At 48.3% G+C, this 25,409-nt stretch overlaps 1 protein-coding gene across 3 annotated transcripts in view; it reads right to left on the bottom strand.

The window, feature by feature from the left end:
• The window catches only part of CSNK1G3 (casein kinase 1 gamma 3), a 1,399,476-nt gene that overhangs the window by 191,546 nt on the left and 1,182,521 nt on the right, over nucleotides 1-25,409 (bottom strand). For 2 of the 3 annotated variants that reach the window (XM_069625586.1, XM_069625585.1), the window contains one exon: nucleotides 1,372-1,395. The exons of the other annotated variant lie outside the window; for it this stretch is intronic. In XM_069625586.1, coding sequence (XP_069481687.1) covers nucleotides 1,372-1,395 — 24 coding nt within the window. The remainder of the gene's footprint in view (nucleotides 1-1,371; nucleotides 1,396-25,409) is intronic. 3 annotated transcript variants of the gene reach the window in all.

Raw genomic sequence — 25,409 nt, 5'->3', positions numbered from 1 at the left:
TAGCACTTAATTACTTCACCAGCTGATGGGAGGTTGAGGAACCACCAGCAGCACATAATGGCACCGTACTACTAGTCCCAAAGGGTTTGAGTAGATTCTGAAGTGCCATCAGGTGTTAGCACAGTCATCTGAACTAGTCCATATGGCACCTTGACCCCTGTGGGTGGTGTGGGAGGGGTAATGTCAACACGCCAACGTGGTGCTTTATGATTTCCCTATAGGTTTGAAGCCTGAATGGATTCTTTGTAGAAGAAATGGCAACAATTCCTCTGAAGCATATTCCCTAACAGCTGCTATAACACACGCTAAAGGACTCAGAGCTTCTCCTGGTATAGTGACTTGCTAAGAACGAGTCACCTGCCAGGAGTGGCTGTGAAATCGAGCCCTTTGCACTACTCAACTATATCTGTTTGAGGAAGTTCTTCAACTCCGATGGAGCAGTGAATGAAAGAGGAATTCCTTTTAACTCCTACTCATGACATCTTTATGTCGAACTCTGCACAATACCACGTATGGGGAAGGAAATATAATATGCTTCAGAAAAATCGACTGCCAACGAATAATCCCCCTACACAAATATAAAAAGGGACTTCTAAAGTATGCAGTGAAACACAATAAAAAGTGCGATTTTGGGATTCAAGGGGAAACATTGCTTTAAAATAGAATTCATAAAAACCTCCTCCGAAGTGAGTGCTAAAAGGACTTGGGCAGTAGTAGCTACAAAGTTATAACATTTGTAATTGGTCCACAGCTTTTAAAACTGTACAACAGAAAGCTATAATTGTCAGTAAATCAAACAGCTACCTGCATATTACTTTAAGAGTAGAGCTGTGCATTTTACTTGTGCAGAACTTCATATTGCACACAAAGGAATCTTTGAACCATGCCAATTTGCCTCATCACCAAATTTCATTGTACATGAATAACCTACCCATGGCAGCATAAATAAAACAATATCAAATGTGTCCACAAAGGACATGTACATAGCATTTTAGACAAAGTAAACCTATTACACAAAGGAGGCAGAACTAGTAACAATAAATCGGCTTGTTAAGAAATGAGAGAATAAAGAAACGCGCACCCAGTGCACCAATAGAAAGGAAACTAAACATCACAACACCAGTCTCAGAAAGTGCACAAAAGGCTATTTTCCACAAAAAGGAGACAGGCAAAACAGCTACTCTATTCGCCCTTTTTCCAACCTTATGGGCATTGTGCAATGTTCTTAGTAGGCTTTTTTTACACATGTTTTCTTGACAAAATTGTATTGAATCTTCAGTTAGTGCCATTATGTTTAATTTACATTGCCTTTAATGAATGCCAAGAATGAATGGAGCTAGTTTTGCCTGCCTGAACTTTAGAACAACTCACCACATGTTCAACACTTTCTGGCAGCTATGCATAAGGAAAACACAAGGGAAAAGCATAAGAAAATATACATTTAGAACTTTTTAAGCATTCAAAGCATTTATAAAACCAATCAGAATACTTCAGTTTAACTGTGGGCTGTCTTTACATTGGAAGTATACACCTAATGGTTTACAGAGGATTAGTTAACCTGAAAATAAGCAGTAACAAAAGCTGTACAGCATGCATTATTTTTTCTTTATTTGAAGTTAGTACTAGAAATATTGGATATTTAATTATACCAATTGTTATAAAGATAAACATTTAAAATGAGGAAATTCTATGTCAAGACCGGAGGCTCACATTATGCTTCTCTTTCTTTTAATTAATCATATAAAGAAAGCTCAGCAGCCAGGTATTTTCTGCACTTACATTTCACAAAACTCAAGTAGTAAGTGCAACGGTAAAATACATAAGCAAAAACATCAAAGTACATATATATTTCATAAATTTCTCAGAGCAAGAGAAAACTTCAAATCCCTTGATGCTCTACGTGCCCTCAATGTCCAAAATCACATGACTGTGCTCCTCCAATAAATGCGTAGATGTCCTCAAACAGTCCTGAATAAGAAACCACTTCCTATTTCTTTGCTGCTCACAGCAAGAGATAAGTACTTTCTTATTCAGAACTGTTAATAAGCAGCCAGCCTTTAGTTGTGTATAGTTAACTCCTAACAGTTAATATCGTTTTTGTCGTTTTATCATTTGGTCGTATTGTGCGTATGCTATACCAGGAAATACGGTAATTTCCTCGCATTGATTGTCGGACACCGACGCCAGCACTCGCTGGCGCCGGTGTAATTCCGAGGGGGCGAGCACTTCGCTATTCAGCAGAATTGATTGTTCGTCCGCTTCATGTGAATTACAAGCATGGCTACTCGCGGCTCGCAGTGAGCCGCAGCGCCGTGCGTTATCCTTTCGCCTCCCCGGCCCGGATTAAAGAATACGCGGGCCCCGGGGAGGCTCTGTCAACAGGCGCGGCGCGCCTATAGGGCACCAGGGGGAGCTCCCGCTCCCTTTCTCGAACTCCGGCACTCGTACAAGCATTTCCGTTGAATGCGAGTACGAGCGCCGGAGCGAACCTTTTCCCCGTTACGGATTTACATCAGTTCTTTTCTTCCAAGTATACGGAAAGAGGACTTTCAACAGGGGATTGCTGGCAGTGGCAGAACCTAATCTGCACAGCACCCTCTGCCACTATTGACAGGAAGTGACTCTCCTGTGGATTTCGTCATATTTTGGCATATAAAAAAAAAAAAGATAAAAAATCTGGGCTAGTGAGAGAAGGTGGTCAGCCCAAAAAAAAAAAAACTAAACTAAACTAAAAAAAGAAGAAAAGGGGTTGATTGTGACTATGGCAGCTCAACACAACCCTCAGTCTGACCAGGAATGGTCAGAGGAAGAGGAGGGTGATAGCTACATTGATGAAAGGGCTATGGAAGGAAGCCTGCATAAGGTTTTAGGATCTACTGTGAAAAAAAGTGTGCAAAAGGCGGTAACAGATATGCTTTTGCCTATATACCAGCGATTGGAGGAGATGGAAGAGCGCTTTCGTGGTGAGTCCTCAAAGGGAGATAAAAGGCCACACAAAAGAAAACACCTTGCCCCAGGGGGAAGTAGCCCGGCTCGTAAGAGCAAAACTCTGTGACCCCCCCCCCCCCGAGCCAGTTAATACCTGCCACGGCTGCACTGACAGACGCCTTCTCCAGGCTGAGACACGCCTTTTTGACTAGGGAGGTTACTCCTTCCTGCGAAAGACCCTCTAACCCCGAGGAAGAGAATAGGGGTGTTGGACCCTCGGGCCAGGAGTGAGAACAACAGGGCATACAGAATGAAGCAACTTCAGACTTGTACGGCGATGAATCCTCTCATGCTTCTTCGGAGAACTCCAACGCTTGGGTTCCTGAACCCTCGACCTTGGGGAATGTGGCAGCCCCTATCCCCAAGGCAAATATCAGGGAACAACGCCCTACCGAGGGAATGTTCGAGCCTGAAGATTTGATCCATCCTAGGTCCACGGACTGGCAGCCGTCAGTCAGGACAACAGAATACATGTATAACAGGCTACGCAAGCCATTAGAGAAGGAGACCAGAGCGAGGCTCAGAGCTGAATGTCCGCGTCCGGACATACCACATAGGATGGCAATGACACCAGAATTGGATTAAAAAATGATTACCTTTATGGCAAAACACGTCAAGGACCCTAAGAAGGGCATAGATAGGGCCTGGAAGTCGTGCCAAGATAAATTGTTGGATGTTGCGGGGCCTCTCGCAAAGATTTTGGATCTGGCAGAAGAGGCCTCCGCCTCCTCAACCTCTATCGACCCAATCATCCTTTCCGGATGGGCTCAGAGAGAAAATTTTTGTTGGGAAATGCTAACTGCACCATTTCCCCCGAACGCAGGAAAGGCATATTGTTCAAGATCGACTTAAAAACTTACCGAATTAGCAAACACAGAGTCCGCCGTCTCCGCTCAAGGGCTTTTATTTGGAGATCCTTTCATGAAGGAGATGACTAAATTTGTAAGCACGTTCACCGCTCTGGATAAGGCACAAGCTTCCATTAAGAGGGTTTTCTCCTCCAAGGTTTTCGTCAGGGCCGGTCGAGGCCGCTCTTCCGGCCGCTACGCAATTGACAGAAGACCTCAGTACCAACAGCAGAACAACTGGCAAGAGCGAGCCGACACCTTCTTCCCATCCAGAGGGCGTGGCAGAGGCCGCTACTGGAGAAGAGGACAGGGAGCGGGAATCAACAACCCCCAGGTCAGTCTAGCGATTGCAGCGTCAGCGCCGCGCACACCCATTGGGGGGAGGCTAATGCTCTTTTCGGATGCCTGGGACACGTTGTCAGGAGACTCATGGGTCAGGGAGGCAGCGCGCAGACTCCGGCTAGAATTTTTCACACAGTCTGTTCAGCGCAATTTCCCTGTTGCTATAATTATGTCAGAATCAGTTCAGAAAGCCTTAAGCACCGAGATTCAGAATCTTTTTCAGAAGAGGGCAATTCGGCCATGCTCGACCCCGGGCGGATTTGTCAGTCCGGTCTTCTTGGTACACAGGAAAGAAAAGATAAAACCTGTAATAAATCTAAAGGCACTCAACAAATTCATAGTCTATCGTCACTTCAAAATGGAAGGCATCCACATGCTCAGAGACCTTCTCAGGCCACACTATTGGCTTGTGCGTCTAGATCTCAAAGACGCTTATCTCGTGGTACCCATTTGCCCGGAGCATGTGCAATACCTAAGATTCTCTTGGGATCACAGAGATTGGGAGTTTACAAGTCTTCCTTTCGGTCTCTCTTCAGCTCCCTGGGCGTTTACCAAGCTGCTGAGACCCGTGGTGGCGCGCTTAAGAGAACAAGGTGTTCGTCTGATAATATACTTAGACGACATTATTCTCATGGCTCAATCTCGGGACCTTTTACAAGAGCAGACCAGACTGACTATAAACCTGCTTCCAAGTCTCGGTTTTCTCTTGAACTGGGAAAAGTCAGTGCTTTCCCCCGCCCAGCACATGGAGTTTCACGGGTTTTTAATAGACATTCAAAGTTCGCAGCTATGTCTTCCGGCTGCCAAGATTCATTCGACATAGAGGGAGATTCGCAGGCTCCTACAGATGGATTGCAGATCTCTACGGGAGTTAGCAAGGGTAATAGGCCTCCTATCCTCATCCATTCAAGCAATTTTTCCGGGACCCCTTCATTACCGGGAATTGCAGAGGCTGAAAGGTCACCACTTGAGGCAAAGTCTTTCTTACTCCCAAAAGCTGACACTATCATTGCAAGTAAGGACAGAACTGAATTGGTGGCTGTCACACATGGAGGCCTGGAATGCCAGAGCCATTTTCGGTTCTGCCCCAGATATCGTGAGAGTCGGATGCCAGCCGCTCCGGGTGGGGAGCAAGATGTGGCACGGCGGCCACTGGAGGGACCTGGGCTCCACAGGAGCTAGGTATGCACATCAATTGTCTAGAGCGCCTCGCGGGGTCATTTGCGATACGCTCTTTCACCAAAGACAAAGCGAGCTGCTGCATTCTGCTGAAGATGGACAACGTATCTGCCGTAAGATACATAAACCATCTGGGTGCCACCAGGTCTCATCCACTAGAAGAAATTGCCAAAGATTTTTGGCATTTCTGCTTGGATCATCAGATCTCAGTAACAGCAGAATACTTACCGGGTCTCAAGAATGTAATAGCGGATTGGCACTCCCGCCATTACGTCGACTCCAGCGACTGGAGCCTCGATAAGATTATTTTTCTCCAACTGCAACAACACTGGGGCCCGCTATCCATAGACCTCTTTGCATCTCGCCTCAACACCCAACATTCGGTGTTTTACAGTTAGAAACCCGACCCGGCAGGGGCAGCGACGGATGCATTCTTACAGCCTTGGACACAAGGGATATTTTACGCGTTTCCTCCCTACGCGATGATAGCGAGGACCCCGGCAAAGGTCCGTCGGGACAAGACAGAACTGGTCCTCTTAGCCCCAGTATGGCCTTCTCAGATCTGGTATCCAGTTATTCAGGAACTTTCCACGGATTCTCCAATCCTTCTATCCCAGTATCGGGATCTTCTACTAGATCCGTGGGGTCAGGCTCACCCCCTTCTAGTTTCCGGGTCTCTGACTCTGGCGGCTTGGAGGATTTCAGGGCGAGATGGAGAATTGCAGGCATGTCCACCAAGGCAATTCACCTTATTGAAGAAAGTTGGGCCCCCGCCACTCGCAAACAGTATTCCAATTCCTGGAACCTCTGGAGCTCGTGGTGCCAGGAGCGAGGCCTACATCCAGTGTCGCCGCCGTTACAAGAAATACTAAATTTTTTAGCCTCTTTAGTGGAAAGAGGTCTGGCGTACAGGACAGTAAACTCATATCGATCAGCAATTTCTGCAGGGCACGGTTTCATTCAAGGGGCTCCAGCAGGAGAACACCACTTAGTTTGGAGGTTATTAAAGGGTGTCCAACTTACAGTGCCACCCATGTCCCGTTAAAATAAGCTTTGGGACGTTAATAAAGTACTCAATCTTTTTCTCTCGTGGCCCAATAATGAAGAGCTTTCGCGCACGGCACTCTCCGGCAAGCTTACCACTCTGCTTTGTCTGATTTCTTGCAGAAGAGTGTCGGATGTTAGAGCACTGGACCTAGATGGCAGGTCTTTTACTCCTGACAGTATAATTTTCCACATAAGGAGAAGGATTAAATGTGATTCAAGAGTGGTCTCCTACCCAGCATTTAAGGAACAGCCCAAGCTATGTATAGTTCAGTGTTTAAAAGCTTATGAGAAGGTAACAGCTCCGCTTAGATTATCTACAAACGGTCAGCTCCTTATAGCTATCCGCAAACCTCATAAAGCGGTTTCGGCTCCTGTCCTAGCTCGATGGGTCCGTTGGACTTTAACCCAAACAGGGATAGATACACTTTAGTTGGGTACTCATTCAGTCAGAGGAGACATGGCTTTGAAAGCTTTTCAAGTAGGTGTCCACCTCGAGGACATCATGAGAATGGCTGAATGGGCAGGTGAATTGATATTTTAAGAATTGTATTTAAAGCCAGTAGAACAGCCTGCTTCGATAGTGGTAAGTAAGCTTTGAACTAGCATAATGTGAATCTCCGGTCTTGACATAGAATAAAGATTTTCCATAATACCTTACTAGAAATTCTTGATTCTATTAAAGACAAGGAGGCGAGCATTATCCCACCCTTCTAAGAAAAGCTTGTTGAATTATGATTGAAGTAATGCTAATATTGTTAACTGCGGATTGAACTTCCTATTGTGTTACAATAATAAGATGCTTTTCTCTCCCACCCCTATAAGGGATCTAGGGTTGTTATACGCATAAGTTAACACGCTTTAATTTCTGTTTCTTGGCAGCCTCTACGGACAAGTCCACCTGATTCTACACGCTAGTGTATTTTCTTTTTTCCTGGTGGGACGTGCTTTAGAGTTCATCGTTGAAGTTATTGAGTTTGCAGCCTCGAAAGAGGAAGTACTTTCTTATTCAGGACTGTTTATGAGGACATCTACGCATTTATTGGAGGAGCACAGTCATGTGATTTTGGACATTGAGGGCACGTAGAGCATCATGGGATTTGAAGTTTTCTCTTGCTCTGAGAAATTTATGAAATATATATGTACTTTGATGTTGTTTTTGCTTATGTATTTTGCCGTTGCACTTACTACTTGAGTTTTGTGAAATGTAAGTGCAGAAAATACCTTGCTGCTGAGTTTTCTTTATATAATTAAAAAAAGAAAGAAGCATAATGCTCGCCTCCATGTCTTTAATAGAATCAAGAATTTCTAGTAAGGTATAATGGAAAATCTTTATTGTTCGGTACGCACACTTAGATAGCATTTAGAACAATGATGAGCAAGGGTCCTCTTGCCTGTCTAGCAACATCTTGTCTTAATCTCACTTTCCTACTTACTAGAAATCTATTTTAGCAGAATTTAGTCAATCCCATTTTAAAAGCAACAGAGAGGCAAACACAGCTATCTCACTGCTCCTCGCCTATGCACACACTCACATATATAAATTATCCAAAAATCAGCTAAAATCTGCAGGAACCTTAAGTCGCACTTCAACTGGCAACCATTATGCGCATCAACTCGTATCCGGAGCCCAATATAATTCAGCAAAGTTACTTTATTGTTAAAACCTAATGCCAGATTCCAAGACGGCCGCCTGGTTGGGGAAGATGTGCCATGCATAGCTCATCCCCGGCCCAACTCCAAAGGTGGGGATTGAGAAGCTGAGGTTGGCAGCAGTTCCGAACAGTGGTGCCGTGAAGCTGCGGCACTGGCGACGGGCATGCATCCAGAAAAAGAATAGACTGCAGGGAAGCCCGTCCCAGGGGACGCTTCTGCTGGTCTCCGATAGAGAGGCAGAGCGTGGCGTTGGTGGCCAAAGAGCAGGTGAGGGCCCAGAGAAGATCTAGAGGGCCGCCCCGGAGGAAGGAGCCACTTATTTGCCTGCAGTGGAGAGGTGCTGAAGGGAAGACACATCACTGCGGAGGCTGGTGATTGACCACGGCACTGCGGCCCCCCGTATGAGCCGCATTGCCCGCTGTGGCACGGCAAAGAGAGAAGACACAAAAGCACACAGGAGAGCCATGAACGTAGTGGGAAGTCTCCAATTGTGCAGAGACTGCAGGGAGAGGTGAGGAGTGGAGTGGGCCTTGGATACAGTGGATTACACAGAAAAGGAGTGCCTGGAGGGTGTGGTGTCGTCACTGCCTCATGTCACGTGGGGAAGGCCACCTGGCGGCGGGAAGGGGAGGGGCAAAGAAGGAAAGGAACGTCAGTTCCAGTTATGCTGTGAAGCATTAAAGTTGTGTTGCACCCCAGCTCCTGTGTCCGGCCCTCATTGGTATGCTTGAGGTGCTGTATGAATGAAGGAGCGTGAGGCAGTCCATGAGGGACTCCACACTGGAGAAGAGGTGCAAAAGGAATCCCGCGCACCACCCGCCGTGCCTGCTGAAACGGATGCGCTTGCGACGGCACCGCAGGCCCTGCAGAGAGTCACGCGGGAAGATCACAGTGAGGGCCCTGTAACAGGCTCAACGTTCTGAGCGGTGGAGGTGCTGCCCTCCCACTCAGCCCTGCCTGCAACTCAGAAGAACGGATAAGTGAATGAGCAAGCTCCCAGTTTCCGCACATCCGGGCAGTCGGGAGGAATCGCCTCCCGCCTGCGGATAGTAACGAAGGCTACAGGAGGCCAACTAATAAGGCGGGAAAGCGCCCGCTCACCAGCAGCACTAGCCCACATCGGCGGGTGGGAGCACAAACGCTCGCCGATGATACTGAGATCAGAAAGGAATACTAACGTAGGTCGCAGAAGGCCATCAGATAAGGCAGGAAAACACCCGCCCACCAGCCCACACCAGCGAGTGGGAGCACAAACGCTCCCCAATGATACAGTGACAAAAAAAAGACATAGCCAGCTGCCAGCCACGTGCCAACAAAAAGACAGCACAGAGCTCACCAAGCATTAGGAAGGAAAACGCAAAGGAAAAAGAACAGCCCAAAAGCGCGACTCCAAACAGCCACACCACAGGGTTAAGACTGAACCAAAAACTAACCAAGCCACCCTCCAAGCACAAAAAGGACACCCACCGTGTCTCGATGACATCAAGATCACACACGGGAAACATGAAAACCTCAACAGACTAGAAGGCGCCTCGAGAAACAACGGCGACCCATTCTGCTACAGATGCGGTCACGAATATCCGCACGAGGGGCAATGCCCTGCCATGGGCCAAACATGCTCCGTCTGCACAGGGGAAAATCATTACAAAGCAGTGTGCTTCGTTTTTCGCAGCAAAACGCGAGGAGCGGGAATAAATGGACGACCAAAACCAGAACAGGATCATGGGAAACCGAGCCCATCCCGAGCAACACACCAAACCCATTGCCCGGGACGCGGCAGTCACTGAGACGAACAACCGGACAAAAGACCAGACAGAAGTGAATAGAGAGACACCAAGACTCCAGTATCCCGACAAAGGAGGAGACCCCGCAGATACGTCAGGTACCTCGTGGAGCAATCACAGTCAGACAGTGCATCTAGCGCCTCGTCGGAGGATAATGCCCGAAGAAGCTAGAGGCACAAGGAAGAACCACGAAAAAAATGATACTTCTATGCCCTAGGAAATCCCACTGCGAAGGAAGGAACACAGCCCAATGCTGATGATCCAAGTCAACCAGACAGCGGTAGAATTTCAATTGACACGGGGGCCACCGTAAATGTAATCAGTGAGGAGGTATACAATCGCATACACCACGCACCCCGCCTGCAGCCAGCACGAGCGCTCATATTCCCATATGGCTTCATGACACCCCTGGCCTGCAAAGGGTTCTTCACAGTTTCATGCCGCTACAAAGACCACACCAAAGACATACCCATGCACGTCCTGGAAAATGCCACCGACAGCGGGTGCATCCTCGGATACAAATCGGCCATTGAAATGGGGCTAGTCCACATCCTATACCGACTCATGATGCACAAACACCTGGACCCCACATCGAACAAGTCTTCCCCACACTGTTCAAGGGTTTGGGAAAATTGAAGAACCAACAAATTGAATTACACATCGACACTAGCATCCCACCTGTAGCCCAACATTACAGAGGAATCCCTATCAATATACAAAAACAGTAGAAGATGAACTAATGAAGCTACTGGATGCAGACCTAGAACAAGCGGAAAGTCCCACACCGTGGGTTCCTCCATAGTGCCTGTGCCCAAAATTGACTCATCCGACATCTGCATATGCGTGGACATGAAAAGATCAAATGAAGCCATCATGAGAGAACGTCACCAGGCCTCACGCATCACTGATATGGCGCACCTCCTGAACGGGGCCACAGTCTTCTCAAAGCTGGACCTCAATAAAGGCTATCACTAACTGGAACTGAAGTCCTGATACATAACTTTTGTCACCCACCTCACCCTATACAGATATAAACGACTCAGCTTCCGGGTCTCGTCAGCTGCCAAAATGTTTCAATCAGAGATCCACAATGTAATCAAACACGTGCCAAATTGTCTGAATTACAGCGACAACGTCCTAGTATTTGGTCAGACACAGGAACACCATGACGACACTCATGAGGGTATGCATGGCTCTAGAGGAAGCTCAACTCACACTGAACAAAGTAAAATGTGAATTCCGAAAGAGAACCCTCTGTTTCTTTGGACACATCTTCTGAAAAGGGAATGACGCCAGACCCGGAGAAAGTTAGCACGCTCACAAACGCAGAAACCCCGAATTCCACCTCCAACCTCCGGTCTTTCCTGTGACTAGAGAGTTACTGCACGCGCTACATCAGAGGTTTCGCATCCGTCAGTGAGCCCCTCAGTGCACTCACCAAACTCAACTCCGAATTAATCTGGTCTACCGAGTGCCAAGAAGCATTCCAGCTCATCAAAGACTGCATCGCAGATGCCAAAAACATGGCCTATTTTGATTCGAGAAAGACCACAGAACTCATCGTAGAATCGAGCCTGGTGGGCATAGGGGCCATCCTAACCCAACAAGACAAAAGGGAAGGACACGACAAACACATAGTATCGTATGCAAGCCGGAGCCTGTCAAAGACAGAGCAGGAATATTCCCAAGCTGAAAAGTAAGTGTTTGGGCATGCTAACATTTTCCTTAATTGCTCTATGGCAAGCCATTCACTGTTGTCACGGACCACCAGGCACTGATCATCTATGGCAAACCCCAAGTCAAAATAAAGGCCAGGATAGCGAGGTGGGCGCTACGTCTCCAAGACTACCAGTTCAGCATAGTGCACAGACTAGGAAAAGAGCAAAACCCAGCGGATTCCCTCTTGCGACACCCACGACATCAATGCACAACTGACTTTTCAATTGCGGATCAATACATCCGATACGTCATTCAAAGCAACACACCCCAGGGTCTCGACACCGACCAAATAGCTCGGACGTCCAACGCTGACCAAGGCCTGCAAATTAACTTAAGGTGCCTGGAAACAGGTCGATGGAAACAAGCAAAACAACTCAAAGAAACCGTAGGCGAAGACACAAAACAAGGTATCACATGCTTCCTAGCTGTCAAAGATGAACTTACAAAATCAGACCAAGGTTTACTACTGCAGGGCACCAAACTAGTGATAACACGCACCATGCAACAAAAGGTCCTCGAGCTGGCTCACGAAGGGCACAGAGGCATAGTGTCCACTAAAAGAATGCTGAGACAGACTGTGGTTCCCGCACCTAGATTTGCTGGTGGAGGAACTGCTCAAAAACTATCCCACATGCGCAGTCATAATTCCGCATACCAGACCCGAGCCACTATGCATGACTGATCTTCCGGAAGGAGCATGGGAAGAAATAGCGGTAGTCTCATTTGGACCACTGGAAGGGGGGGGGGTAGCACATACTGGTGGTAGTCGACGAGTACTCACGATTCCCAGACCTACAAATAGTACCGTCCACATCAGCACACCATGCCATTCCCGCTCTAGACAGAATGTTCGCCACATATGGCGTCCCCAAAATTGTGAAGACAGCCAACAGGCCACCATTCACGGGGCAGGACTTCAAAACGTTTGCGGAATACATGGGATTTCGTCATCGCAAAATAACACCTCTCTGGCCCCAAGCCAATGGCACAGCTGAAAGGTTTATGAGCAACATTAAGCGCACCACCCAAATAACGCGGCTTACCGGAGAACCTGTAGAAAAGCTGCTATGCCAACTGATGCGGGACTATAGGAACACCCCACACAGCACCATTGGAAAAGCACCCTCAAAAGTGATGTTCGTCCGAACCATCTGGATAAGACTTCCACATCTCGCAATTGATGGAGAAAGATCTAAGGATGACCCAGAAATGTGAAAGAAACACCCTCATGAAAGAGGACATGAAAAGGGCCGCTGACGCATTAAGCAGGGCCAAAGAAAATGATCTAGCACCAGGTGACGTGGTCGTTGTCAAACAAACCCAATGTCGCAAGAACATGGCGGCATTCAATGAGGAACCCCTTGTCATTTCTGAGACAAAGGGTTCACTTGTCACCGCTGAAGGCGACCGAAAGTCCAGAACGAGAAACTCATCCCACTTCAGACGAATGCCCAGGGTCAAACCTGCAGCAAAGACCCCCCTCACCTGACAATAGCCAAACCTTGGACGCTCCCTATGAAGGGGACAGAGAAGACTCTGAAAATGAGATGCCACGCTAGATGTCTCTCGAACCAGCTGAAAGAACAGACCTACGGCCTCAGAGTTCAGAAGCAACCCCACCGGCTCATTGAAGAAATTACCTGAAGACAGGACTTCATGTTTAGTACCAGGGTGTGTGGTGTCGTCACCGCCTCATGTCACGTGGGGAGGGCTATGGTGCAGCGGGAAGTAGAGGGACAAAGAAGGAAAGGAACTGTGAAGCATTAAAGTTGTGTTGCACCCCAGCTCCTGTGTCTGGCTCTCTTTGGTATGCTCAAGGTGCTGTATGAATGAAGGAGCGTGAACAGTAGTCCACGAGGGACTCCACAGAGGGGGGACCCCCCACACCCAGACCATCATGGTTCTCCAGCGCCAGTGCCATGCAGGAGGGACCATAGCCCATGGGTAATCTGGCAGAATCCAGGTAGGGCTGCTCATTGAGCGCGAGGAGCCCCCGCAGGGAATAGGTGGCATCTGCAGCAGAAAGCGACCGATAGCCCCACCCCTCTCACCCTCCGGGTGACGTGAACTTGGGGCCCAGGTTGCACAGTACACCCATCTCATCGTAAAGTGAACAGGGATAGCCCAGTGGGGGAGAGCCTTGCATCCTGGGCACGCAGACTCCATGTGGACTGCAATGGCGAGACCCGCTGCCAGGCGAGAAGGAATATTTGAGAGCGCAGGGGGTGGGACACAGCGGCTGGCGAGGGAGAAGACCCTGGTACTGAAGAGTGCTGCATCAAACTAAGGCAAGGCGGGGGGGGAGGGGGCACCCTCCAGGGGGAACACGTCAAAAAACAGATGGAGGAAGGAACAAGGAGACCCCAAGCTAGGGCAGAGGGCACGCTAAACAGGTTTTGGCAGTGGACAGGCAAAAGAACCCAAAGCACACTTTGGCCCCGGACGAGGCCACAGGAGAAAGCGGCACCGTAATCTCGGCGAGCCCAATGGCAGTCAACAGAATATTTTGTGCAGTGCCTGGCAGACCTCCAGTCTCGTATCCTCCCAAGAACAATTCACCCCCTTAAAGTTGGACTTCAAAGGAGCAGTCCAGGAGATAAAGGGGGAGATTTCGTAGCTGGGGAACGCGTCGTAACGAATAAGCGGCTGAGGACTCTAGGAAAACCAACGAAGCACTTGAACAACTTGCACGGCTGTCATGCACACTGCAGCTAAAACGTAAAGATCTCGATAACAGGTCGCGGCTGTCAAACCTACACCTAATGAATGTCCCGGAGGTGGTCCTCAAAGCGACTGTTCAATCCTTCTTTGAGGAGCTGCTCCTGGATGCACACCCAGATGGTTGTCCACCTTGATAGAATCCACAGGGTGGGCCGTGTGAGAAAGGAACCGGAAGCCCGCTCGAGGATTGTCCTAGCTGCATTTGCTTTCTACGGCCGAAAGGAAGAAGTCTTGAGGGAAGCCCATATGGCCACCTCTCTGAAAACCAATAGGCCTGAGGTCCAGCTTTTTTAGGACCTTGCATACCCACGTAAGAGGAAGCTGATGGGACCGATCGTCAAAATCCTCAATCACGAGAAGATCCGATACAAGTGGACCTTGCAGTTTGGCTTGTTCACGTGGAAAGGGAGACAATTTAGGGTGACATCTTGTGAAGAAGGTCTCAGCGTGGTCTCGGCCCGAGGGGCTGTGAGGGGGCTTCTGCCCCAGAGGCCATGGGTCTCAAGACCCAGAGACAGCTGTGGGAATGGTTAATGGTGGGGAGTGGATATAAGCGCCTTGTGCACCAAAAGGCTGGAGTAGGGCCAAAGACATGCCGCTGGATGGGTGATGAGGAGGTGAAATCGGAACTCAGCTGGTGGCCTGGGATGTTGCTAGGGGGGACAGGGCTTAACAGTGGTTTGAAGGGGTGGGGGTTGCGGGTCGGGTTCTCGGAGGTGAGTGAAGGGGATGAGGGTACACAGCACCCAAGCACCAGCCAAAGCACACAAGTTGGGCAGACAAAACTCGGAAGGAGGCTAGTGGAGAAAAGAAGGAAGGGGGTCAGGAGCAGGCACTGAGAGGAAGGGAAGGGAGGGTGGGAGTCCGAGAGGATGAATGTCAGTTTCAAGGTCCTCACATACAATATTAGGGGATTGAACACCTCAGTTAAACGGCACAAGGGGGACCATTTCTTGAGGTGTGAAAAATAGAACTTTCTGACACTCCAAGAGACCCTCATTCGAAAGAGTGACAAGTTGAGGCTCCGCCTGCAGATGTATCCACATGTTTTATAAGTAATGTGGCAGATAAAACTTTAGGGGTCCTAATTGCCTTCAGGAACAATACCAACCTGGTGGTGCTAGATTCAAAGGGGTATACACAAGGGAGATTTGTATTTGGTAAATTTCATATCAACAGTGACGCATTCACCCTTGCGACAGTATACACACAGAACTCCGGACAGGACGGGGTTCTCAGAAAGTCTCTAGCTGAGCTCGAAGGGATGGCCGAGGGGCATGTTATGTTGACTGGAGATCTGAATATGGCTTGGGTTTGGTGGGAGGATCACAGCAGTGCGGGACATACAACTCAGGGTACTCCGTCCCAGAAGCTCAAGGAGAGGATCAAGGGATTGGGCCTGGTAGATGCCTGGCACACATTCAGGGGCACAGAAGTGGGAAACACATTATTCACATGTCCACAGGGTTCCATGTGCTAATATCCCTGAAAAATATCGCAATACAAAAATTTCACCATATTTTTGCAGCAATATTGAGCCATGGACCCTGCGGGGGACACCCCCGCAACCCCTGCATTATTTTTAAATGTGCGGGGGCACAACCGCGCAACCCCTTGCACCCACAAATTATCCCCCCAAAAAATATCGCCTATAGCGAGACAAACGACCATATGTATGCCGATATTTTTGGTGGGGATACTATGAAGGGATACCGTCTACAGGAGATTATCGCACATTGACTATATTTTGGTGTCTGCACAACTGATGGGGCGAGCTGTGGTGTTTTGTCTAGGTGCAACAGCATTATCTGATAACACTACCTTAGTCCCGACAGTCAATATGCAATAAGGCCAGGAGGCCGCTCTAGCAATGGTCCTTGCTTGAATCGGTTCTCGCAGATACCGCCCTATGGGCAACAGTGGGATAACAAATTCAGACTTACTTTCAGGACCAGACCATGTCTGACATCTCCGCAGGGATCTGGTGGGAGGGCTTCAAGGCGGTAATCGGGAGAGAGCTGATTGCTCTCTAGGCCGCCAGGGACAAGCAAACTAGGAGACTAGAAGAAGACTGGGAATCCCAACTTAAAAACATTATGCCTAAAATGGTGGAACTACCAAGCGAATGCCACGCTGAAAAGCTAGAGGGCAATCATGAGCCAGCTTGACATGCGGAGGGCCAAAAGGGCAGAGAGGAGTCTCCTCTATATGAAGCAGAAATTCTATGTGAGGGTTAATAGGGCGGGTAAGCTATTGGTGAGGCATCTGAGACAGAGGAGAACAGCCTAAACTATTTAGAAAATGTGGGACAGAGAGGGAGATGATGTGGATACGGAAGGAATTCTCCGGTATTTTCAATGCTTATATTGCGCTCTTCATACCTCAGACAGGCACCAGGAGGACCCACAGAAAGATTATCTGAATGTGGTAAAGCTACCAGTTCTTTCTGAGGCAGACAGAAAGGCACTAGACAGGTTATAACTGAGGAGAAGGTATGCAGGGCCATAGGGAAGCTCCCCCGCATAAAGCCCCAGGTGCAGATGGCTTCAAGGCCGAATTCTATAAAAAATACTAATATATTCTTTCCCTGCATCTGGTGCGATTATATAATTCATACAAGGAGGAAGGGGACATTACGGAGTCCATGGATTAAGCTAAATTAGTGGTGTTGCCGAAGCCGAGCAAAGACCTGATGCAATGCAGCTCATAACACCTGATCGCTCTGATCAATACTGACGCCAAGATCTATACTAAGATCCTGGCATCCAGATTAGAGGGCCTACTCCCAAATTTTATCCATCCCAACCAGTCGGGGTTCATTAAGTCCCAACAGGCTTGTGACAACACAAGATGGGTGTGCCACCTGGTGGAGAAGGTGACGAAACGGGGATCCCAGAAGTTCTCCTTGCCTCCGACGCAGAAAACATGTTCAACCACGTGGAGTGGTCGTTTCTCTTTCTCACAATGGAATGCATGGGATTTGGGGTGCAGTTCCTTCGATGAGTGCAGGCGAATTAGCAAACGCCCATCTATAAATGGACAGCTCTCGTGCCCCATATGCCTAGAGAGGGGGACCAAGCAAGGCTGCCCTGGTTATATGCAAACGTCTTGGAACCATTCTTGCAGCGCCTGAAAGAAACACCAGTGGTGAAGGGCGTTCTGTTCTGGGAAGTGGTCCATAGGACAATGGGCCTCATTACGAGTCCAGCGGTAACCGAACCGGAAAAAAGGGCAGGTTACCACCGGACCCGTATTACTGTTCCGCCTCCGTGATTCCCAGAATCACTGGGGCATTACGACCCGGTGATCCGGGAATTCCGGACGCAGAATTGTGCAAGTCCCCATTCCCATGGAGCCCCATAGGACTCCATGGGGATGGGGACAATGGAACCACTGGTTCCATCTATGACAGAGCTGGTGTTTCCATGTCCGCCTGCAGCGGGGTGTTAAACCCGCCATGTCAGACCTAGCAGGAGTGACACCTCCCGCCTGCAGGACTCGGAATCGGCCGGTCCGGAAAGAACGGTGGCAGCGGTTTTACCATCACCGTTCTTTCCGGACCGGCAGGGTCATAATGAGGCCCAATGGCTTTGGACAATGACATGCTTCTGGCTCACTCTGAACCAGATACCGCACAAGGAATTTGCCTCTGAAATAGTGTCCTGGGGGGGTGCTCAGCGTTAAAAATGAATATAAACAAGTCAGAGTTGCTGAATCTCACAGTGTTGAGGGAAGCCCTGGTGGAGATACAGGGGCATTCCCCATTTAATTGGGCAAAGGAGAGAATTAAGTCCCTGGGGGTCCACATAACAAAGTCCTTGGATGCCCTATACGAGGTGAGCTACCCCAACATGCAGAGTGATCGGAAAAGAGACTTTGCGCACTGGAGTTCTCTTCATATCTACTGGATGGGGCGGATGGCCTCAATCAGGATGGTGTTTCATTACTATTTCCAGGCCCTGCCAATTCCTGTCCCCAAAAGGTTATTTTGGTTGCTTCATCAGCTTCTTTCCACTTTTATCTGCAGAAACAATAAAAAATCCTAGGGTAGCGCTGCGGGAATTGATGGCCCCGAGAAGCAAGGGGGGGCATGGTGGTTCCAGACTTCACATAATACCATCAAGCTACCCAGCTCCGGGTGTTGAAGCATTGGCTGTCGGGGGAAAATAAATTGTGGGTGCACATGGATAGAGTGGTAGTGGGGGCCTGCCTGGCGGAGCTGCTGTCCAAGCCAGATCGGTCAGCTAGCATGAAGGCGTCCTAGATCACAGCACTGGTGGGGGAAGTGTGCAATGCTTAATCATACAAGGGGGGATATCGACCTTGCCGGGTCCGTTCATGCTATTGTTTGGGAATCAACAGTTCGCCACAGAGGGGGGAGGGGGAGATGTTTAGGAAGTGGAAAGCGGCAGGGTGCATGCGACTCAGATGTCATGCAGGGACAAGAAATTAAATCTTTTGAGCAGTGCAAGCAGATCTTCGGCCTGTCCGAAGGAGACAGACTTCGAGATTACCAGCTTTGGCACTGGGTGGAGCACCCAGATAACAAGCTTGCTGCGAGCAGACAATTCACTGTGTTTGAGAAGTACATCACATCCCACACAAAGGACTCCCACCTGATCTCTGCACTTTACGCCATAGTTCCTGAGGGGACAGCAAAGGTGACTTGGCCCTACATGGGTTAGTGGGAGAAAATGGCAGATTTTGCCAGAGGAATGGGCACTTCTGTGGGGCAATATTCCCAAGCTTACCCTGTCAATTCAGCTCAGAGGTGTGGTACCAGGCGCTCACTCAATGGAGCTACACCCCGGAGAGTCTTCAATCCATGTTCCCAAAGGCATCGGTGGACTGCTGGAGAGGCTGCATTGGGCAGGGGGGACTGTGCTCACATCTGGTGGTCGTGCCTGGCCATACAGACCTTCTGGGAGCAGGTACACAAGTCCATCAAAGAAATGCTGAATGTTGACCTTTCACTGGGGATGGGGATGTGCACTCTGGGCCTTTGGGAAGGGGAGAGGGCTCCCCAAAGACGAGAGCACAGTTTAAGGCAGTTATGGCTATGGTGCTGGCGCCATTGTTGGTGGTGGCTTGGAAAAGGAAAAGTAAGGAGGCGCCTACATTCCATGATTTGGCACATTTTAGCAATGGAGTGGGCCACGTATAACATCCAGGGAGACTACAAAAAATGTCAGGAAGATTGGGGTTTGGTGCAGTCATACCTTTGGAAGGACTATCGGCTTTCAAATGTGCCCGCAGAATGTGAGGATTTTGGACAGAGTCTGATGCTTCCGCCTAGGTATTGACGTTGGGGGTTTTACATGGCATGCTGAGTGTACGGGGTTGTATACGGCTTGGTTGTTACTTATTGCAAAATGATAATAAACACATTTTTTAAAAAGCCTCATACAGCATCCATCTCAAATGGGACCTCCCTCTCCAGCTCACACGAAACATAAAAGATGGGCGAAAAGGATGATTGGGATACAGAAAAATGACGCTGCTAGACTAGTAGCAACGACTTAAATCATGGTACCTTTATAACTGAGACAGTGGGCAAGGTCTACAGTGAATCCTTAAGTAAATCCAGGACATATTTGCCCTTAACACACAAGTCGTCAAACTGGCAAATAGATTGTAGAGAAGAAGCACATTTGAGATGCAATTACAGTATTGGATTCACCTATTACTCAGAGCACAACCTTAGCAGAGGCCATTAGAATGGGTTTAATTTGCTGCCATGGACATTTCCGGGACAGACACCTTCTTTGAACGTATCCCATCAATCATATATGTGAAGGACATGCCCAATACCTTTAAAGACCTTGTGTTGAATGTCATATCAATGAACAATCCAAGACACTAACCAGAAGGTGCACGCTCTACAGTACTGACAAGGTTACCATAATTTAGCAATTGGGCTAGTACAATTATCTAACGCATCCACTTTAAAGAAAGAGGATTCATAATATGAAGCTCCTGTAATGATCTCTCAATGAGCTTGCAAGTGGGCTTGGAAAAAGCAGCAGCATGACATTCGGCTTGATACAAGTATCCAATTCAAGCATAGATGGAAAATGATAACTGGTGCACATGACTGCATTTGTCTTACTTGGAATCAAGCAAGCATGCCATCTTTTCCCACTGCTTTGGCTGGCTGAAATAAAGAACTGGTAGAACATGGCACATATGTAGTGTGTTCCTTATAAAAAGAACAAAGGACTCCTGGATTGGCCCTGATCTACTCAGGTAGGTTTGAAGCTATATAGAGAAAGGATCAGGATGACTGAATTTATATACGCTCATAACATAGAAATCCTAGGTTGCTGTAGGGTGTTGAGAAAAAAGGGGAACATTTTGGGTTTGTTAGGCAGATTCTTGTGCAGTTCCCTTAGGGAGCACTACAGAAGATTAAGACTACAGATATATGCAAGGACATCCCCTTTGGTATCAGTCTGTACCACAAAGATTTAGTTGGTAGCTGTGGCTAAGCAGTCAGACTTATCTCAAGAGGGAGATGAGCAGTATTCAGGGTTTACACAATAGGGCTATAATACTATGGTACAAGGAAACACTGACCAAAGCTTTGTATTAAAAAGAATATATATATTTATTTTACACACTTCTAAGTTAACACATTAATCACAGTTATTAAAGCAAGTTAAAATCAGTCGAGAAAAGTATACTCAATTCCCTAGTTAAATTGTAGACAAGTTTGAGCAAGAGTGAAAACTGAGCAAAACGACACAGTGAAAACCAAACACAAATGGCACTCTAGCAATTTCTCACAAGGGAGGGAAAGCACAAGTTATGCAGCAATATATTCTTAGACACCCTAGCAACACTTCCCATAAGTTTGTGAACAAGTTTAGGCAGGGCAGTACTTTAGCATGTATGATACTTAAATGAAAACCGAGCAAAATGGCACTTCACAAGTTTTAAAAGTAGGAAGGAAAAGGCGGTTATAAGAATTGGGTGCATCAACACAGTTCTAGTTGAGAAGCAATCTAGAGAAGGCAGTTCTAACAAATTCACCCAGAGTCAATAGGCCTGTGCCAGAGTCAGTGGTACAGGGCAAAGAGGCCAGGACCAAAAATGTTCTTGTAGGTGCAGTCAAGTCTTTGTTAAACGATTCGAAAAAAGGTGGATGCAGAAGGTGAAAGACAAAGTTAGATGATAGGGGCGCCCAACCCAACAGGTAGGTAAAGGATTTAAAACACCTTTAGCACTACCACGCGAAAAGGGAGGCCTGGCAGAACAAAGTACCTTGAAATGTAGAAGAGGCTCCTTCGGTGGCAGTTGTTCCTGGCAGTTCGGGAGATCCAGAAGAGGAAGAGAGACTCTCGTCGTGGAGGAAGGTTCGAGTTACTGCACTGCCCAGGGAGGAAATCAGCCACGGTGCTGCCAAACGAATAAAAGGTACGCTCCTTTAAATCACGGTCAGGGTGGACGGGTGCCTGGCTACCCGGTCTCCGAGTGCAGGGCACTGGCGATTCGACCAAGGCAGGTCCAGGAAGGCGATTGGCAAACTGGTTGGCCCCACCAGCTCAAGGGAAGAAGGCTCTTGCAGATGAAGATCTTCTCTCGTCGTGTGGAGAAAAGTGGTGAGACACTGCAGCAGGGCTTCATTGGTGGTTCAGTCGTTGCAGATGTCGGTGGCTTCTCTCCTCTTCTTCGTTCCAGTGGCAACGTCTTGCTCTTCCAGTCCTCAGGACCCTGCTTTTATGCAAAAAGAACACCATTCATACAGCCTAGCTGTCACTCACATAGTGGAGTGGTCATCCTGGCGGGAGTCCCTCCAGCCTATCGGGGCAGAGGGCGACATGTGTTGCTGAGGCAACCCTATCCAGGGGTCCTACTCCCCCTCCAACACAATGGTTCCACCCCAGACTCAGTGGCGCCGAAAGGAGGTCTTCTTGGCAGAAGCCTGCCAAAAGGACCAACAAAGAATCCCCGACCTGGGTTAGGAGTTTAGAGAAAGACGAGAAAGAATTTATATAAAATTTCTGGCAAATAAAACCTACAGGAGTAAAGTTAATATAAAAATAAACCGTCGGTATGTTAGAGGCTGTCAGTAAATGTGGTAGCCTCGAACCATGGAAAAACCCATAGGGAAATATTTGCGGTCGAATATTTTTGGTAGCAACCACTGCCCCCAGCCAGAAACATTTGAGAGAGGGACTGTACGGTACCCTCTCGAAAATGAACATAAGGGAAAAACTATTAACCCTTGCCAGTACCTCCATAGTAATATAGGTTGTACTGGTTTTGTTCATAAAGATTGACTAGTAAAGTCAATGGGAACTTTACATGCAATGGGAGACAGTAGTCAGTCCCAGGGTATGGAGTCTATGTTTGGGGGCTGCTATGACACCCCTGTGTCACTGCACTGAGGGTGCTGTGTAACACATGTGGATAAAGATGGTTCCTATGGGGGTGAGATTAACCCCATAGACATTAAACACAAAAAATAGCCTAGAACACACATAGCAAATATGCCTAAGAGTGGGAAAAAGAGTCGCATTCTTAGCAGGAGAAAAAAACAAACCCTTCAAATCCAGCAAAGCTGCTGGGGGACTCTATAGGTAAGGGAAATTAGCCATAGAATGATATTTCTCCCTAATAAGGTTTTTTTTAAAAAAAATGCCAATAAAATGATGTACAAAGAAGCCTGTGGGTTTTTCCTTGTAAGAGCTAGGAACAAATGGTTTGCGCTGCTGAATTCCCCAATTTCCTGGCTTTCAAGAACAGGTTGAGTGGAAACGAAAAAGATTTATTTTGATGCGATTATCAACTGTTTTCTGAGAGGTAAGCGATTTTGGCCATTTTTGCCAATTGGATATGTGTGGACGGAATGGAAGAAAAGGGTAGGGAAGCCGAATTGGAGGACAAAGGCATTTCTGAAAAGTAGACAAAATTTCAAGTTTAGGAAGGGGCGATTTGCGCAGGTCAGTCAACAACTAGGTAGGGGAAAATTCCATAGTTTGGGGAAAAAGCGGGAAAATTACCAAAAAAAAGTTATGTGGTTGACATGGTTGGCTTGGTACGGCAATGGCTTCTATGAATTTTGAGAAAAACAATGCTCTGCTACATTCCCCCGACTCTTGCAGTTAGGAAATCACAACTGTTTTGTAGTGTTTCAAAAAACAAGCAATACCACAAGCCAAACACTGAGCCATGGTACACAGGAGTTTTATGCTTACGGCCTGAAAACCAATGTGGTGAGTAACGGCAAGCATACATTTTTTGAAAGAGCACATGCAGACCTTTTCAAGGGTAGGTGACTTGTGCAGGTTACAAAGGTGTATAGTGCCTAAAGCAGCGACTAAATGTAGGGCACATTTTGGAACTGAAAGGGTTGTGTGACAAAGGGCACCAGCAAATGGGTCGAAACGTTATGAAAACCACACAAACACAAAACACAACACATGGCCTACCTTGCTGCGTTCCCACACGTGTCCCGACGAAAACGGTACCTCACATGTGTGGGTGCACCTAACTGGGTGCCATGGGGAAAGCCTAAAACACAGCTAACCCCAAGTCTTTTCCGACAGCTGAATTTCACAAATTTTTCAGAAGGGCACACCATACAGATATGGGCCTGGGGTGTCCAAGCCACCAAGGAAAACGGGGAACCCCATGCATTTCCGAAAAGAGGACACCTGTGGGAATCCGCAGAGGTCTGACTTGCGCAAATCACCCCAGAATTTATTACCCAGAAGCCCAGGCAAAGTCCAAATTTGGGGGTAAAAAGCAATTTCCGCACATTTTACACCAAAACACGCCACCAACACCACATGGCCTACCGTCCTGCATTTCCACAGGTATCCCGACGAAAACTGTACCTCACCAATGTGCCCCTCTGCACCAAGGCAAGTTCGGTAAACAAAGAAAAAAATGTAAAATGGCAGACTGCACTTTAGGGGGACGGGGGGCTGAGGGGCACCCTACCGGGGAATTTTGTAATGTGAAGGGGGGTGCACCTCTCCACCCCCTCCCCAATTGGAGGGACGGCGCATCTCATGTAGCCCTCCCTGGGGGCAGATAAGGGGGGGCTGTTCTGCACTCCTCTCTGGGGTAAGGTGTGCCTTCCTAGGAACAGATTTCTGCCCCCAGTGAGGGCTGCATGACATGGCCCCCACTCCATTGTGGGTGGGGGAAGAGGGGCCCACAACCCTTCCCATTAGAAAATTCCCTGTCGGTTTGGGGTGCCCACAGCCCCCCACCCCCTAAAATGCTGTCTACCATTTTCCTTTGGTTACCGAACCCCACTTGGCGCAGATGGGCCCAATAGTGTGCCATTCTGCCCCCAGGGTGCCCAAAACCTACTGCCCCACCCATTGGGGGCCCGTCTGACATTTTGTGGTGGCCCTCTCCCCCCTCAATCCAAATGAGTGGCGGGGGCACCTGAGGCAGGCCTCCCTGTGCCTCCTAAAAATTGCTGTGTGAGGTTCACCCCCCTCCATTTGGGGTGGGTGAGGAGAGGGCCACCAATAAATGTTGGACAGGCCCCCCCACTGCGTGGGGCAGTAAGGTTTGGGCAATCTGGGGGCAGATTGGCACACTAATGTGCCCATCTGCGCCAAGGGAAGTTTGGTAAACAAAGAAAAAGATTGAAAATGGTATACTACACTTTAGGGCGGGCTGAGGGGCACCCTAAACCTCCAAGGAACTTTCCAATGTAAAGGGAGGTGGCACTCTCCCCCCCCACCCACACCAAATGAAAGGGGAGCCATCTCATGCAGCCCTCCCTGGGGTCAGATGCCCCTTCCTAGGAGAAGATATCTGCCACCAGGGAGGGCTACAAGGGGTGCCCCAATTTCCCCTTGGGGTGAAGGGGGAGAGGGCCACCCCCCTTTACAGTAAATTAAATCCCTGGTGGCTAGTGCCCCCCAACCCCAACCCAAATCTCCCTTTTGTTTTTTTTATGTTTTTTCATTTTGCCCCCTTTCCTCGGGGCAGATGATCAGCCATCTGCCCCCAGGGTTATCCATATGTGCCCCCATGCTTTAGGGGCGGGGGTACTGTAAGCAGCTCCCACCTCCCCCCACACTCAAAAGACATCGCTGGTGTCTAGTGGCATTGCTAGACATGGATCGAGCGCTCTGCGCCCGATCCATGACCAGCAATG

This window comes from Ambystoma mexicanum, chromosome 6p, assembly GCF_040938575.1.
Source record: "Ambystoma mexicanum isolate Mex_15411 chromosome 6p, UKY_AmexF1_1, whole genome shotgun sequence".
Lineage (NCBI taxonomy): Eukaryota > Metazoa > Chordata > Amphibia > Caudata > Ambystomatidae > Ambystoma > Ambystoma mexicanum.
This window is presented reverse-complemented; position numbering and strand designations above follow the sequence as displayed.